Source organism: Lepidochelys kempii, chromosome 3 (assembly GCF_965140285.1).
Source record: "Lepidochelys kempii isolate rLepKem1 chromosome 3, rLepKem1.hap1, whole genome shotgun sequence".
Lineage (NCBI taxonomy): Eukaryota > Metazoa > Chordata > Testudines > Cheloniidae > Lepidochelys > Lepidochelys kempii.
This window is the reverse complement of record NC_136382.1, coordinates 147634672-147653750: the sequence shown is the minus strand read 5'-3', so window position 1 is coordinate 147653750 and position 19079 is coordinate 147634672. Positions and strand designations below refer to the sequence as shown.

Here is a 19079-nt window from a genome sequence, read left to right as displayed (position 1 = left end):
AAAACAAATATGGGGACAGAATTTGGCCTTGGCTTCCCTCTTTTCACCATCTGAACAAGAAGAAACTCAATTCTTATTTGAAACAGAAGTTTAAACAATCATTTTAAAATATTTTAATGAAGTATCAGGTGAATGAAATTAGATTTTTGTAGACCCATTCTCATGATTGTTACATCTCTGATGATCTGGAGGTCATTCTAGCATTTGATAACACAAGGAGGAGTGGGTAAACCTATTTTGATCAAAACGATTCTTGTTATTGAATTCATTTGCACCACAAAGAAATGAAGAAGGGACAGCATAGTCTAGTGCACTGGTTCCCAAACTTGTTCTGCCGCTTGTGCAGGGAAAGCCCCTGGTGGGCCAGGCCGGTTTGTTTACCTGCCGCGTCTACAGGTTCGTCCGATCGCGGCTCCCAGTGGCCACAGTTCGCTGCTCCAGGCCAATGGGAGCTGCTGGAAGCGGCAGCCAGTATGTCCCTCAGCCCACGCTGCTTCCAGCAGCTCCCATTGGCCTGGAGCAGCGAACCGCGGCCACTGGGAGCCGCGATTGGACGAACCTGCGGACGCGGCAGGTAAACAAACCAGCCCGGCCCACCAGGGGCTTTCCCTGAACAAGCGGCAGAACATGTTTGGGAACCACTGGTCTAGTGGGCTGAGCGGGGGACTGGAATCTCAGAATATCTGAGTTATAGTCTCGTTTGGCCTTTAATTCACTGAGTCATCTTGGTCATACTGCTTAAATCTTTCTGTGACTCAGTTTCTCCATCTCTCCACCTCTAACTCAGTCACGGGCTGTTTATGTATTTAGCAGTTCAAACATGTTAAATGCTATTACAACATACTGTATAATCAGAACTGCTAAACAGAACCTCTACAAAAGTTAGCTGCCATTGCTGCATATGAAATAAATACTTGTGAGCTTCCATTCAGGTACTTTTCTAATGCAGAAAATGTGTTATGTTTTCATCTCCATATCAACATCAAAAGTCATTTCTCTTTAAATAAAAATTCTTGTGCTTGTTGAATATAAGTTAGACTATATTCATCAAAAATGTAGGCTAACAAACATGGATGCCCCTCCCCTCCCCAAGGAATCAAGAGATACCAAAAAAGGGGTGTGTGTTGTTAAGATTTATTATAAGGCTGTTGTCTTGCTATCTAGTTCTTTCAGTATCAGATCTTAAACTGAGTCAGCTTGTGGTTGCCCTACCTAATGGATGTCATGTTTCATATAAAAAAAATTATTTTGGGTTCTTTTTATCTACAAAATAAAATTGTGGTTTTTCTGTTACAATAAAGAGTGGAATTTTCACAAGTGCTTACAGTCAGCCTAATGCTGCTCCCCCTGAAGTCAATGGAAGCTGAGTTTGGTCAATTCTGAAAGCGTTTGAAAAATCCCACTCCAAAATGCTACATGTCAAAACTTGTCATAAAATCAGTGTTGAACTTATAGGATTCACTATATAAAGACGACAAAAACTCTGCCATATATACAGTTCAAACATCTTACATTCCGGGTATTTTAAAATTTAGACATAGTAGACACTGAATAGATATTAGCTATTCATGGCTTTGAACATTATGCACAGTCCTAATTAATAAGCAGATTTGCTGCTGTATAATATGTTTTCAGCTACCTACCTACAATCTCTGAACTGAATTTTCCACTTTCATCTGTGTTAGAAAATGATAAACTCCTGAAACATTCTGGGTGGTCTAACAATAGTTTGATCTTTGAACCAGGAAAACATTTAGTGCCTAATTGTTTCCAAGCAATTTATTTAGTCCTGCAGCTGCTTTCCATTTAATAGCTATAAAGTATTTTTATTCCTCACAGTGAAGAAATTTTACAACAGTGTTCTCTTACTACCTTCAAAATGGAACCCTGATAAAATAAAATAACCAGCAGACCATGGATTTCAATATAAAATTACAAACTATTTCTAAACTAGGTTTCTTTGTAATAATCAAATCTAACATTCTACAGAAACATACTACTAATGATCGCCTCCCCTCTCCCAGATGTAATCTGTAATTACATAAGTGAATAAAGAAAATGTCTGTTGAACTAAATTAATCTAAACCAAACGAGGATAAAAGGCCTCTGGTGAACTCAGGGTTTCTATCATACAAGCCTTTATTCATTAAGTTTTTAGTTAACGTTTTCCAAACAAACATTCAGTTTATCCTATTTTTCGTCAATTAATGTTTACAAAGTAGTTTAAAATGCAAAGAATTATGGCCCAGATGGTCTCTATGTATGAAAAACCTAGTCTGGAGAACAATTTTGTCCAGAAAAAGCTTAAAGTACAAGACTACCTCCGATCTGATCAGGACATAGGAATAAAAGCCAAGGCCTAATGGGAAGGACCTGGGGCAGAAAACCACCCTGTACAAGCGAAAAACCACTTTGAGGTGAGGAAGAAATTAAGTAAGGGCCAGGAAACCCAAACAAGCAATTTGAGTACATGAACGGACTTTGCTATAGTTTTTATTTTGCGTGTGTGTAACAACTGGTGAATTTATACAGGCTTTGTATTAAATTTCCATAATATTCTGCCTAAGTGTCTGTTTTATGTTCGTCAACTGCAAAATCCCATGCTTCCTGGTCATTGCTGGATTATTTTTAATCCCCATTCGTTGCTGTGGCTAACATATGAGCTTTATTCAGTTGATTTATTAGCAGGTTTTGGAAGAGCTTCTTTATAGTTATGGATAGCACATACTTCATTTTCCCATCCATTTCTCACTATTTATGATACTATGAAATTTGGAGGCTGCTTTGCATTCAACATAAACACCATGATATAGATGTTAAATGATTCCTGCAAGATAAGAGCTCAATCTCCCATCTTTTACGTGCCTAGCCAAAATCAGCACTTGGGTGAAAAGCAGCTGTCTAGAGCTGAGCCAAGACAGGCTGAAATAATGTGGGTAGGAAGAGGGAAGCACTTTGAAGAATTTGCCTCCTCTATAATATTTCTCACTAGAGAGAGCAATTGTCTTCAAATAGTTCAGTCAGTTTGCAGTCTGAGTGCCCTTTGGACTCCTCAGTACTACTAGATGTCCAACTACCCCCTGCAGCAACTGCTGCCAACTTTCAGGTGCAGACAAAACCGCAGTGCTCCCTGTAAGATCTCCAGGCTTGATTACTGAAACTCAAATATAGGAGTGAAGCCCCACACCCTAAAAGTTCCAGCTGGTACAAAACATCCATTCTGCTTAGCAACACAACTGATGGCAATCACCCCAGTGCTCTCCTTTCTGTGCCGACTCCCCACAGGGTGCAGAGTCCAGTTCATGGTCTGTCCAAATATGCAAAACCCTCCAATGGAATTGGCTCTCACTACCTGAGAAATTGCTTCTCCCTGAGACCATGAGCTCCCATGACAGCTAAGATGAAACTGTTGACCAACAGGGGGAGGCTTGTGAGTGCAGGAGACAGAACTTTCACAGACTCTGCTCCTTGACTATGGAACTCACCCCTACAAGAAACAAGAATGACCAGTGAGTTACCAGTTTCAGAGCTAAATGTAAAAATTTATTTCTCTGGCTTCACTTTTCCTCAGTAATGTCTTCCCTCACACACTTAGACACAATCAAACAAGCAAGCAAAGCCAACATGTATTTATTCTACAGACTTGGAAGGAAGAAATAAAAAATGCTACTCCTATTTTTTTTCAGAGTAGCAGCCATGTTAGTCTGTATCCGCAAAAAGAAAAGGAGTACTTGTGGCACCTTAGAGAGTAACAAATTTATTTGAGCATAAGCTTTTGTGAGCTACAGCTCACTTCATTGGATGCATTCAGTGGAAAATACAGTGGTGAGATTTATATACACAGAGAACATGAAACAATGGGTGTTACCATACACATTGTAACCAGAGTGACCCTGTAAGGTGAGCTATTACCAGCAGGAGAGCGGGGGGGGGGGGAGGAGGAGGAGAGAAAACCTTTTGTAGTGATAATCAAGGTGGGCCATTTCCAGCAGTTGACAAGAACTTCTGAGGAACAGTGGCGGGGGAGAGAGCGGGAGGAAGGGCGGAAGGGAATAAACATGGGGAAATAGTTTTACTTTGTGTAATGACCCATTCACTCCCAGTCTTTATTCAAGCCTAAGTTAATTGTATCCAGTTTGCAAATTAATTCCAATTCAGCAGTCTCTTGTTGGAGTCTGTTTTTGAAGTTTTTTTGTTGAAGAATTGCCACTTTTAGGTCTGTAATCAAGTGACCAAAGAGGCTGAAGTGTTCTCCAACTGGTTTTTGAATGTTATAATTCTTGACGTCTGATTTGTGTCCATTTATTCTTTTACATAGAGACTGTCCAGTTTGGCCAATGTACATGGTAGAGGGGCATTCACACTGCTATGGGTACCCGCATGGCCCCACAGTATGCCAACATTTTTATGGCTGACTTAGAACAACACTTCCTCAGCTCTCGTCCCCTAATGCCCCTACTCTACTTGCGCTATATTGATGACATCTTCATCATCTGGACCCATGGAAAAGAAGCCCTTGAGGAATTCCACCATGATTTCAACAATTTCCATCCCACCATCAACCTCAGCCTGGACCAGTCCACACAAGAGATCCACTTCCTGGACACTACGGTGCTAATAAGCGATAGTCACATAAACACCACCCTATACTGGAAACCTACTGACCGCTATGCCTACCTACATGCCTCCAGCTTTCATCCAGACCACACCACAGGATCCATCGTCTATAGCCAAGCTCTACGATACAACCGCATTTGCTCCAACCCCTCAGACAGAGACAAACACCTACAAGATCTCTATCAAGCATTCTTACAATTACAATACCCACCTGCTGCAGTGAAGAAACAGATTGACAGAGCCAGAAGAGTACCCAGAAGTCGCCTACTACAGGACAGGCCCAAGAAAGAAAATAACAGAACGCCACTAGCCGTCACCTTCAGCACCCCAACTAAAACCTCTCCAACGCATCATCAGGGATCTACAACCTATCCTGAAGGACAACCCATCACTCTCACAGATCTTGGGAGACAGGCCAGTCCTTGCTTACACACAGCCCCCCAACCTGAAGCAAACACTCACCAGCAACCACACACCACACAACAGAACCACTAACCCAGGAACCTATCCTTGCAACAAAGCCCGCTGCCAACTGTGTCCACATATCTATTCAGGGGACACTATCATAGGGCCTAATCACATCAGCCACACTATCAGAGGCTCGTTCACCTGCACATCCACCAATGTGATATATGCCATCATGTGCCAGCAATGCCCCTCTGCCATGTACATTGGCCAAACTGGACAGTCTCTACGTAAAAGAATAAATGGACACAAATCAGACGTCAAGAATTAGAACATTCAAAAACCAGTTGGAGAACACTTCAATCTCTTTGGTCACTTGATTACAGACCTAAAAGTGGCAATTCTTCAACAAAAATACTTCAGAAACAGACTCCAACGAGAGACTGCTGAATTGGAATTAATTTGCAAACTGGATACAATTAACTTAGGCTTGAATAAAGACTGGGAGTAGATGGGTCATTACACAAAGTAAAACTATTTCGCCATGTTTATTCCCCCCCTCCGCCGCCCCAAGTTCCTCAGAAGTTCTTGTCAACTGCTGGAAATGGCCCACCTTGATTATCACTACAAAAGGTGTTCTCCCTCCCCCCCCACCGCTCTCTTTACCTGATCACTCTCGTTACAGTGTGTATGGTAACACCCATTGTTTCATGTTCTCTATGTATATAAATCTCCCCACTGTATTTTCCATTGAATGCATCCGATGAAGCGAGCTGTAGCTCACGAAAGCTTATGCTCAAATAAATTTGTTAGTCTCTAAGGTGCCACAAGTCCTCCTTTTCTTTTTACTCCTATTTTTGTACAGCTGGGAGGCAATCAGATATTACCAGTGATGGGAGCCATTTAAGTACCTACATAGTGCCTCTTGTTTTGAAAGAAAAAAACAAATGACACACTGAAGAATTTCTTTACATGTAGTATTAAGTTTTACAGGTGTGTTTATTTCCTATCTCCACACTTTACATGAAAAGATTGTTATGCTTATCAGTTACGATAGTCTAGCCTCTGGTCTAGGAGGAAGATAAACTTTAGTGTAGATTTCGCACTTTACTACCAGTCCCCCTTGTGATACTGCCAGATATGTGACAATTATATGTTTTCCCACAATTATTACCATATGTCCAGTCATATTCACTCTTAAGGAGAAGGAATATTGTGAGAATCAGAAATACATTTAAAGTCAGAATGATTTTGTTGAATTACCTCCCCTATAACTTCTTATTCAACAACTACACTCCTCAGGGTGTTGTGTATTCATATTTTGATACTGTCAGAAAGAGAAACTTTCAAAAAGTCGCCATAGAATCTGGATTTCATTGACGCAGATAGTAAAACCCTATGTCTCAATAAAAATATAAACAGATTTTGTAGAATACATGGTACTGCTCTCCTGATGTTTGAGAAGAATCTCAAGCCTTAACTGTTTTAAAAAAAACAAAAAAACCCCAAAAAACTACACCCCCCCCAAACTGGACTTTTCCACTTATATATTTACAGAATGAAATTATTTTCTAAAGTTAATCGTTTATCTACTGTGCTACTTTACTGTCCAATCCCATACTCAGCAAAAAAAAATATGAAATTAAAAAACAGATTCTTGCAGAGAAGAAAATTTCATGTCATTAGCATACCAGGATGCTAAAGAAGGTAATCTGCAGCAAACATGTCCATGTTAAAAAAAACCAAAAACCCTCTTAACTGGTACTATGCTTTGCAGTCATTTCAAAATGAAAATTAGATGGCTCTGTTGAAAACTAAGCTAATCACCAAAATTGAAATTATGTATTTTCCCCCAGAACATTCCTTTTATAGGAAAGTATTTGCAAAAGTATTAAGAAAAACTTATTTACAAGCATTATTGCCCATGAATCTGGTTAACTCCCTATAGTCACAAACCAGTATTCTTTATTAAATGTCCAATTATAACAGCCTTTAGGAGTGTATTAAAATGACTTAACCACGGCTGCCTTTAGCATTCTGAAAACTAGTAACAACTGTGTGTTAGAGCATTGTGCTAATTTTTTTTTAAAACAGGAATTACCTATTCCTGTGAAATCAACCAGCTAAACTTAGATTATCTACACTGTACCAATAACAATTTGTCCTATGTCTTGTATAATTCATTCATCACACAGATTCTGCACGTCTTCCCACAATATACAAAAAAAGAGGGACCTAAACCTTTCGCTATAGATATAAATATAAAATATATGCAGGCTCACACACACATTCTCATAGTTTATGCTGCTTGTAACAGATTTTAGCATACTCATAAGTGAATGTACAATGCATACGCCACCAAAAAATAAAAGTAAAAAACAACAACTAAAAATAGAAACAAGTTCAAGAAAAAATTACCCCATTACCTCTTGGGAAGGAAATAAGTGAGACAAGGCTGGAGATCTAGGCCTTTTTCTACAACATTGAGAAGCCTAATGAGGGAAACAAGGAACCTGCCACAACACCATAGGGTGGTAAGGCACAAGATCATACCATGGGGCTTAGAAGGATTGAGACTAAAAACTCCTATGAGCACAAACCAAGAACCTCAATCCTTGTTCTAGGAGCTGTCTAGAAAGACAGGCTGCAAAGTACATCCCAGATGGCACTGTGCCCAATCAAATTGTCCCTGAAACCAAAAGCCCATAATGGGGGACAAACTAGTTTCTTGATCTATCCAGAGATAAACTGGCCCTCAAAACTGATAAATCTAGGTATTAGCACTAGAGAAGTGAGGTCAGCATCAAGAGAAGAAGCAGATGGTGTCTTCAGCATCTGCATTGGAGAGAGAGAACATTTAGAACCAAAACTTCCAGCAGCAAGGACTGGTCCCATCTCTGATTCATAGAATGATTTTTCTTTTTAGAGCACTGGATTCCCCAGGCATCAAGGAATTTTCATTTATCTGCTTTCTCTTAACTTTATGCTTTACAGCAGAGAACAGAAGTTTCCAGGGCCTCCCCCCCCAGATTTAGAAGGAACTAGAGATGGCTGATGACTTACTGCTGTTCAGAGAGGACTGAACCTCTGTAGCTTTCTCTAGTGCTGCAAGTATAATTGGCACCAACCTTTGAGGTTTCACCAGGCACAGTCACTGAAGAAGGCCCTAGCATTGAAAGAGCAGCACCAGCCAACTCCACCAACTTTGGAGCTGGAGAATGGGTCAAGAAAGGCTTTGGTGCAGCAAGAGCAGAGGACTGAGTCTCCCCTTTCTCAGAATCATAGTAGCTATAATATGCTCTATGGTCACAAAAGGCTCCCAAGGCTTATGGTGTCTCATCACAGTGGGACTATGAAGAGCCCATGCTGAAAATAATATTATTTTCATCCTGTAATCCATTTTGTCAACTCTGTAGCTAATACGCTGGATACAATTTAAGCAGTGGCTGTGTAGAATATTTCAACAGCTTTATGAACAATGCCCTTTTATTTTTTACTGTTCATGTGTTACAAAAAGAATAACGTTTCCCTGTCCTTCCTTCTGAAGTCTGAAACCCCATTTTGTATTCTCAAATCAGGGACTGTATCGGTTTCCAAGATGTGTAAAAAAAGTATTGGTCACTTTCAAATAATTTCTTCTGTCCATTTGTTTACAACTTTTGGATCTATCTTTTCTGGCTCTGCTAATACGTAGTTAATTTTATGAGGTTTTATTGAAACTTTGGCCTCCTCTGAACTGTCACCTGTATTTGCTTGCTCATAATTCCTCTTCCTGATTTTGTTTAGAATTGGAAAGGTAGTTATTTACTACTTCAGCCATCCTGGATTTCTCCATTATTTGTTCCTCTGACTCTTGAAAGAGATCTCAAAGAGAGGTCTTATTTTTAACTTAACTATACTCTAATCCGTAGGTTTCATCTGAAGTCTGTTTTTTGCTTTTGTTTTTTTTCTTTTTTGGATCTCCAAAACAAGCACCACATTTCAGCACTGGATGACCCCTAACAGACCTGTTTAAGTTAAACTTCTCTCTGAAAACTGTTTCTCCACTATTGTGACAAGTAACACTTAACATTATTGTAACTGGAACATTAGTCAGTTTACTTTGCTTTTGACAACACTTTGTACAATCATTTTTACTGGTTTCCCTGTTAATGTGAATGCTTCATATACAATAGAAATAGAAAAAATAAACGATAGGAAAATGCGGCAGGAGGAACTGAAGTACATGAAATTACTTTAGCTTAAGTTTTGAATTTGTCTTGATTTTAAGTTGACAGTTCCCCTGTAACTAGCATAATTTCATTTTTTAAAAATATATACACATACACATACTTACAGTATGTAAATTTAAGCATGTGTGCAAATCTTTGCAGGACTCGGGCCTAATTTCAGACCTCTGATCCCCGGAAGGGAAAATACCTCCATAAATCTACATGGGGGAAGTTGAGCAAATGCTTGAATATAAGTCAGCTTTCTATGCACTGAATCTCAATCATTATCAGAATGACTTTCTCCTCATACAAAAGCATTGTATGTTAAATTGTCAAAATATTCACTATGCTTTTAGCTTCTCTTATGAAGTAAAGTAGGATGTCAAACCAGGTTCCCAGAGACAAAAGCTAGCATATAAACAGTAATATTTCCACTGCCTTCCATGCTTAGTGGACAGGAGTCCTCCCTCTTCCTTTTGGTGTCCAGATATCTCCCCCTATTTCTACCTGATTTCTACCCTTCCACCCTCAAAGGCCATAACTGCCATCCTTCTTTCAGCCAAGAAATGAACTGGGACTGCTTCCAGAACCTGTCAGTAATGGGACAAGGGCTAGCTCGAGTAATAATTTTCCTTGGCTATGCTGTTCTTGCTTCTTCTGAGGCCAGGTCTACACTACAGACCTATATTGGTATAACTATGTCACTCAGAGATGTGAAAAATCCACACTCCCGAGCGACGCAGTTATACCGACCTAACCCCCCAGCCCTCTCACACGTAGACAGCACTATGTCAACGGGAGAGCTTCTCCCATGGACACAGCAACCGCCTCTCAGGGAGGTGGATTAATGATGCCAATGGGAGAAGCTCTCCTGTTGGCATAGCAGCATCTTCACTAAAGTGCTACAGGGGCACAGTCACACACATGAAAACAAGCCCTCGAAGTACACGGAATTAAAAGACTTAACTAGATCAACTAGGTTGCCAGTAATTTACATTTAACTCTTGAGCACAAGAAGTTAGGATTTCCCAAGAGTAACAAACTCTGACTGTCAAGTCCTAAGATTTATAAAACAGATACAGATTTAGATTTTTTCTTTTCCAGAGGTGCTAGCCTCATGAATATTTGAATACACAGGTATTCACATTATTAGTTACAGTGCTGTAATTCAACAAGCTACTTTCTTTTGTTATTTGCAGCTGTTAAGAGATACTAGAACAAAAGTCACAATATGGACAGCTATAAGAAGAGGATTTTAAAATTTAGGTTTTGCTAAATAATACATATTAGTATTTTATTTTGGGGACTGTAGCTGCTAGCTGGAAACTGGCTGGAAATAAGTACATAAAGATTGTTATAGTATCCCATACAGCTTCTGGGGTAATGAGTGAAAGTTTACGTAGAAGAAATCAATGATAAGGAGGTCTCACTCAGTGTGGGACATTTACAGCATATTAATTCCATTCCAAAATAATAAGAAATCTAATTGATGACCAACAGTCGTTAAATTTTCCACAGCACTTTCATTGTTCAGTGAGGGGCTCTTGGTTAGCTACAGGTTCCCACAAGCAAAATGGAAAAGTAACTAAGAAATTTCTTTTGTCCATGGTATTTTATGAAGAAAAAAAGTTGTTTAAAGTTCTAAGGTAGAAAAGCTAAGGAAAGAGCAGACATTTTTCTGATATTTATTGGTTCTTACACAACGTGTTTTGAAGAGGAAGAAGAAATGCTTACTTGCAAAAAACTTGAAGTCTGGGGATTCCACTTCTCTTCTGGTCTTCCATGCCATGTGTTAAGTATGCTTAAACAGACCTGCAGATAAAATTTTTAATAAGGTCGGGCATAAAATGCACAGGGACAAAATCTGCATAGTTAAATTAACATGACGTTTAGACTTAAAACAACATTTTTAAACTAATAGGAATTTGTAGGGCATCAAAATATATTGTGAACTATGACATATTAGATCTTTTTGAATATCAAACTTTGAAATGGTAACCAAATTAAAGTATACAAATTATAGACAAAGTTCAACTAGGACAGTATGCTAGCAAATGAGTGAAACAGAGAAATTAAAAAAAAATAAAAAATCATAGAAAAACGTCACAAACTCTGGAGGTTCCAAAACATATGCCTCACACAAATTCAATATCCCTGAGAATGTAATGACTTCTTCCCTGCCTTCCCTTAAAAATACTTTTTTTTTTTAAAAAAGGAAAAGGAAACTATTTAGCCAAACAGTATAGATGAACACGCTCTAACACACACACACACCTACCTATATCAAGAGAGCATGAACATTCTTGAATGCTTATGACTGATATGGACTCTGTTTTTCAACAGCACTTTTGTATTTAAGACAGGGGAATGTCTGAAACTAGATCTAAGACTGGAACAAAATCAAGGAAAGGGATTGAGTCGGGGTGCATGAGAGTAGGAGTTCAAGGAGATCCTGAGTGTCAGAGGTTCAGCCCAAATGAAGGCCATTCCTTAAATCCCATACACTGAAAAGGGGCCTCCCTCAAAGCGTTCTGAAATATGTCAGGTGCCACCTGAGGTGGCAGGTGACCATTGTCAACAAGGTCCCAGAAGTGTGTCTGCTTTAAGCAGCCTCTTTCAGAGTCCCTGTAGCAGCGGTGGAGGAAATTCAAGTATGACGATTATTAAAAATTACACAAAAGTACTTTATGGAGAACGAACAGTTTGCATTCCTCTTTCACACGCAATCACCACCCTGGGACCTATGCAGAAATCCCACCAGTGAGCATCCCCAGATTATTTTGAGCACCTCTCTTTAAAATTCCCACTGGAGAACGGAAGAATTAGCTGCTTGTTGGTTTCTGAGGAATATTGCTAGAGTTCTTAAGTAATCTATCTATTTACCTACTTTAGGTAATTATGTGGCCTCCATTACCAAAATATTTGAGTGTCTCAACACCCCAGTGAAGCAAAGAAGTACTACTGTCCCTATTTTACAAAATGGGCAACTGAGGCAGAGAGACTAAGGGTAAAATTTCCAAAAGCACCTGACTGACTTGGTCTAAATCCCATTTCAAAAATGACCTGGCAATTTAGGAACACAAGGCCCTTGACTTTTAATAAAGCTTATGTGGTTTTGAAAATTTTACGCAAAGATATTTAGGAGCCTACATCCCATTTTCAAAAGTGACTTGGGCTCTTTGGATACTGATAACATAACACAAGTGCTCAGCCTATGAAATCTGGTGAGGAGGATGGAAAAGATGATGACCTTCTAGTGAGGTTTGCAGTTCTCCCCCTCAGATACGTGGTTGTTTGTTTGTTTGTTTGTTTTGTTTTTTTTAAATATTTCCCAATTGTTGCAATCTGGTCCATACCATAAGGGAAAAAAGCCCCAGGGTAAGTCATCTCTGGCAGTATACAAAGAGGGGGTGAAGTCCATTAGTAATAGGGAAATCAACCCAATTTCCTTTCAGTTTGGAAGGCAAATTTTAACAAGAAGCTTCTGGGAGCCCTTGAGAACCCCCACCAACATATAATCAGTCAAGAACAGCTGATAACCTTGGCTTCTGGGAGGAAAAATAAATTAGCACTTCTGCATATATAGTGCATAAAAGAAAAAAAGAAAGTTATATTAATAATGTATGCATAGCACAATTAATGATAAACTGTACTTTTATTAAAAGTTCTCTCTCGCATGCAAAGGCAGAACACAAATTTTCTGCACAAACCTGCAAATTTCACACTTCCTTTCCTGGTTTGCTCTTCCTCTGTGCAGCTGCTGTGATTTACAGTAGAGAAATTTAAACTAACCTTCACCTCTAAAGTGCAGGTTAACCGTGGTTGAGACAGCATGAGCGAGCACAGGCACAAGCAAGATTCTTGTCCATTTCACTTTGTTCCTAGCACAACACAAAGCAGGGCAGCAGGACAGACTGACCAACTGACCGACCAAGAAGTATACTTGAATACTGAATTTCATCATGAGAACTAAGTTCAATGCACATTACCTTGCCATCATTGTAAAGATTTGGATTAAATCTCACACTATGGCCTCCAGTTGTTTCCAGATTCACAAGTGGAGGTGAATTCGGATAGTCTTGTGGAAAATATACATCAAATTCAAAGCAACCATTTGCATAAGGGGTGTCTGCTGGGCCAGTTATGAGCACCTATCATATAAAAAGAAATGTGACAAATTGCAGTTTTAAACATTTTATAATTGGTATCTTGAGAGGTTACAGGATAAACTTATTTTTCACTTCCAGTTCTACTTTGAAAATAATGCCTACATAAAAATGTCATAGTCTTACAAATCTGTCTAACCTAGTTGCATTAGTGATTAATCTAAGTTGTTAATGCCTCTCTCTCCTGGTAGCACTACCCAGCCAAAGCAGTTTGGAAGCTAAGTCTACTCCTTTTTTGTACGTCATTAATAGATTGTTTACTAAATACCAATTACAGGGTCATTCTGAGTGCGTCTACACTGCAGTTAAACACCCTTGGTTGGTGCATGTCAACTGACTCCGGCTCGCAGGGCTTGGACCACAGAGCGTTTAACTTAGATGCAGATGTTCAGGACTGGACTGGAGCACACGTTCTGGGACCCTGCGAGGGGGAAGGGTCTCAGGGCCAGCCCGAGCCCAAATGTTTACACCTCAGTTAAACAGCTGATAGCCTGAGCCCTGCAAGCCCTAGTCAGCTGACATGAGCCAGCCACAGGTGTTTAACTGCAGTGTAGATATACCCTCAGTTACATCTCTGCAAGCCAACTGAAGGCAGTGCGGTTGAACAGGAGCCACTAATGGTATACTTTGAATGTAATGGGGTTGCACGAGTATATGTAAGGGCAAATTTTGGCCTGCAGAATCTATTTCTAGTGACGAAAAGGAGGAAAGAATCTGGCTTGACTTTCAAATCCTGGGCTAAGTCTCAAGGCTAGTAATTAGAAAAGAGATGGCTTTACTTGTAAATTGAGCTTATTTTACATGGAAGTTATTGAGAAATTGATGTAGAACTGCAAGATACCATGTTTGTATCAACTTTTCAGAGCAGAACCTCACTTTAAAAAAAAATCCAAAAAATAAAATTATGCACCTATTTCTTTCATTAATCTGGCCCTTCTCTCCAGTTTTAACAGGACTTAACACACAGAGAATGGGTATGGAATATACACCAAGTTGCTAGGACTCTCGTCACCTACAGGAAGTTTATAGAAGTTACAACTGGAAACGATTAAAATGGTAAATTGAATAGTCATGTTTCTCATCAGTATTTAAAAATATTCTCCTAAATGTTTGTTCTACTGAGTACAGAGTCAGAAAGCGCCTTTGTTTCTTACCTTCATGATATCAAGCCGTTCCTCATCACAGCGTACAAAGACACTGGATGAAGATGAAAGTGGCAGTGATGTTGAAAGAGTCACAGCTTCTTGAGCAAGACGTCGAGCCCTGGCAGCACTGTTTGCATCACTTGCATTTTTCACCTGAGACATGTAGTGGTAATTTACTTTAAAAACTAGTTTTCCATCATCAACTTCAGAAACCATTTCAAATGTATCTAGAATAGTGAAAATAATATTTTTATTGCATTAGAAAAATAACGTTACTAATTGATTGATGGTGAATAAAGTGTCAAACTGATACCCATTGAAAAGTTACATTCCATGTAATCAAAACATTCTGCCCTTTCACGCCTCTTTTCTAGGCAGTTTTGTGAGTTAATATAGTGACCACAGAAAATGAAGCATAAGCAGTACTGGGTAGAAGAATCAAGTATAGTTCAGCAGGTTTATAAGCTTCCATGCACAACCATGTTAATGTACCTCAATTCTGATCTATAAAACGTCCTGTTATTCCAGACTAAGCACATTGTGGTCCTAAGGAATGAATAACAATAATTCTAGTCATGGCTCTATTTGGAGCAGACTGCCAACTATGTTTAATATGGGAAAATATTCATAAATATTAGAATGAGACCAGATTTTTTGTCATCATTTGTCATTAAATGAAATTTGATACTTGGTGCCAAAGGTGAAAAGATAGCACCAATAACTCTCCCAGCTACATTCTCTGTTTTCATTGGCAATAAGCTGAAAATAAAATTGATACTAACATAAAAGATAATGTAGCCAAAATGACAACAAGACCTCTATTTGTGACATAAACACTACTCTCAAAATAACAAATGATTTGTCAAGCCACCTTCAATCCTAGTCCTGGCTTCTTTTTCTGAACCCCCACCACCCAAACTTGTATGTTGTGTAACAGAGGAATAGCAGTGAATTCCATAATTAAGGTTATGGGAGCCTTTCGACTAGAAGACTGACTTTGATTCACCATTTAAATATTCTGAGAAAGAGAACTCTTCTGTCTGAAATTCTTCATGCTCTGAGGCAAGAGGCAAATTACTGGGGAAATGTTGAGTTTAATTTGAAAAGTGTTTTTTGAGACAAGGGACCTAGAAAGAGTGCTTTTTCACTTCTGCAAGATGTGTTGGGGGGAGGGGGTGTTTGGGGTTTTTTTTGGACAAAGCAACTTGGTCTAAATACTACAGCTTTGTTTTGAACCATGAATTACTGTACTGTTTTCTTAGGGATGGATGAAAAGCTTTGGATTTAGGATGCAAAGTTTTGAATCCTGGGAGCCTCAAGAAGGTTTCTGTGATTATTACAAGCTCCATGAAGGGTCTTGTAAATATTGGATTGGAAATTTTACAAGACCAAATATCCTACATGATTTCTAGTACTTGTTATTTGAAATACTGCAAGAACATTCTCTCATACAGTATTTTGACTCTTGGTCTTAGATGGCCAGATTTTTAGGGTAGTTTTATTTTTTTCTGGAATCACATGTATTTCATGGACCTAGTCCTCCAAACCCTTAGTCACCCATGTGAATAGTCCCCACTGACATCAAATGGGCTACTTCAGATTACTCACGTGAAGATTTATAGGACTGAAACACATTAATTGATCAAATAAAAAAGAATTTTGTGTATGAGCCAGCAAGAGCACCTAGCAATAAATTATATTTAAAAAAATCTTTTTAATGCTACTCATACATTTTTTAGAAATTCAGGAAACATTTTCCCACAAAAAATCTTCACTGAAATGTTCATTAAAGTTAATAAGAATTATCTTTAAAATATTACAGAAATCCACCGAAAAGGTTTGTATGTATTTTCACTGATGAACCATGCTGGGAGACATGGAGGACAAATGCAAAGTTATGGTTGATTTTGCTAACTGAGGGTCGGATCCTGGAATGGGATCCACATGGGCAGACGGCTGTGCTAGAGTGCAGTCCTACCGAAGTCAATATGGGCCTAACCATACTGAGTCAGTTGCAGACTTTGGGACTGAGGTAAGGTTTTTGCAAAGCCTAAGGCTGTGACCTCTGACATGGACCCACGTCCCTAGTGGCTGTTGAAAGCTTGATGTGAGAATGGGATGAACTATCCACAGCCAACAATTTATGAATGCGTTTAGCCCCCTTTTCTGTTTATGAATTATCCTTGAAAGATTGATTTTTTCCCTAGTTTTTCTCTCATTATTATTAGAGTGGCTTATGTAAAAATATCTGAACCTACAGATAGCTCAGAAACTACTCACACAATGACTACTGCTATGACTATTCCCGATTCATAAAAATCGCAGAAATGCAGGACTGGAAAGTACCTCAATATGTCATCAAATCCAATCTGCTGCACTGAGGCAGGACTAAGGCCTGGTCTACACTGAAAAGTTAGGTCGAGCCAGCTACATCGCTCAGGTGTGTGTGAAAAATCCACACACCAGAGCGTTTAGTTAAGCCGACCTAACCCTCAGTGTACACAGCACTAGAGCAACGAAAGAATTCTTCCATCAACCTACCTACCGCCTCTCAGGGAAGTGGATTACTTATGCAGATGGAAGATGACCTCATGCATAGATAGTGTCTACACTGAAGTGCTACAGTAGCATTTCAAGTATAGATAAGCCCTAAGTATTATCTAGACATCCCTGACAGGTGTTAACTAACCCGTTCTTAAAATCTGCCAATGACAGACTCCACAACCTTCCTGGTTAATTTGTTCCAGTGCTTAACTACCCTTACAGTTAGGAAGTTTTTCCTAATGTCTAACCCCCCTCAGTCTTCTCTGCTCCAGACTAAACAAATTCAGTTTTTTCAATCTTTCCTCTTATGTCACGTTTTCTAGACCTTTTATAATTTTTGTTGCTCTCCTTTGGACTTTCTCTAAGTTGTCGACATCTTTCCCAAAGTGTGGTGCCCAGAACTGGACACAGTATTCCAGGTGAGGCCTTAATAGTGGTGTGTAGAGTGGAAGAATTACTTCTCATATCTTGCTTACAACGGTCCTGCTATTATATCCTGGAGTGCTGTTTGTTTTTTGGCAACATCATTACATTGTTGACTCATATTTAATTTGTGATCCCCTGTAATCCTCAGATCCTTTTCTGGAGTACTCCTTCCTACACAGTCATTTCCCGTTTTGTATTTGTGCACTTGATTATTCCATCTTAAGTATAGTACTTTACATTTGTCCTTATTGAATTTCATCCTAATGTATTTCATGCAATTATTAGTCACTTAAGTCCCATGTTATTGCTTCTTCATTCTACCAAACTCAGAGATTTTATAAGAAGGCCCACAAAAATTTCTGGTGTGAATACCCAGTAACATGAGTATTCATGACTAAGGCTGTTGATTTATCGCAGTTAACTCCGGTGCGTAACTAAAAAAAATTAATCACGGTTAATTGCAGTTTTAATTGCACTATTAAACAATAATAGAATACCAATACAAATGTATTATAAATATTTTTGGATGTTTTTCCACATTTTCAAACATATTGATTTAAATTACAACACAGAATACGAAGTGTACAGTGTTCACTTTATATTATTTTTGATTAGCATTTTCACAGTGCAAATATTTGTAAACAAAAGAAATAGTATCTTTCAATTCATCTCAGACAAATACTGTAGTGCAATCTCTTTTTCATGAAAGTGCAATTTACAAACGTAGAATTTTTGTTGTTACATAACTGCACTCAAAAACAAAAAAAAGTAAAACTTTAGAGCCTACAAGTCCACTCAGTCCTACTTCTTGTCTTAGTAATTGGCTGAACAAACACATTTCTTTATATATATATGGGAGACAATGCTACTCGCTTCTTATTTACAATCTCACCTGAAAGTGAGAACAGGCATTCACATGGCCCTTTTGTAGCTGACTTTTCTTAAACATTCACATGCCTCTTCGTGCTTCGGCTACCGTTCCAGAGGACATGGTTTCATGCTGATGACGTGTTAATTAAATAATAATGTGTTCATTAAATTTGTGACTGAACTCCTTGGTGAAGAATTGTATGTCTCTGGCTCCATTTTACCCGCATTCTGCCATATATTTCTTGTTATAGCAGTCTCGGATGATGACTCACGTTGTTTGTTTTAAGAACACTTTCGCTGAAGATCTGACAAAACGCAAAGAAGGTACCAATGTGAGATTTCTAAAGATAGCTACAGCACTCGACCAAAGGTTTAGGAATCAGAAGTACCTTTCAAAATCTGAGAGGGATGGGGTGTGGAGAATGCTTTCAGAAGTCTTAAAAGAGCAACACTCTGATGCGGAAACTACAGAATCCGAACCACCAAAAAAGAAAATCAACCTTCTTCTGGTGGCATCTGACTCAGATGATGAAAATGAACATGCGTCGGTTCGCACTGCTTTGGATCGTTATTGAGCAGAACCCATCATCAGCATAGACACATATGCTCTGCAATGGTGGTTGAAGCATAAAGGGACGTATGAATCTTTAGCACATCTGGCACATAATTATCTTGCGACACTGGCTACAACAGTG

General features: G+C 38.9%; 1 protein-coding gene across 1 annotated transcript in view; it reads right to left on the bottom strand.

Annotated features, from left to right (window-relative positions):
• Positions 1-19079, bottom strand: part of BIRC6 (baculoviral IAP repeat containing 6) — a 320172-nt gene that overhangs the window by 23112 nt on the left and 277981 nt on the right. Inside the window, 3 exon segments of the mRNA XM_073338417.2 lie at positions 10968-11045; positions 13223-13384; positions 14554-14771. Of these exon segments, the coding sequence (XP_073194518.1) occupies positions 10968-11045; positions 13223-13384; positions 14554-14771 (458 nt within the window).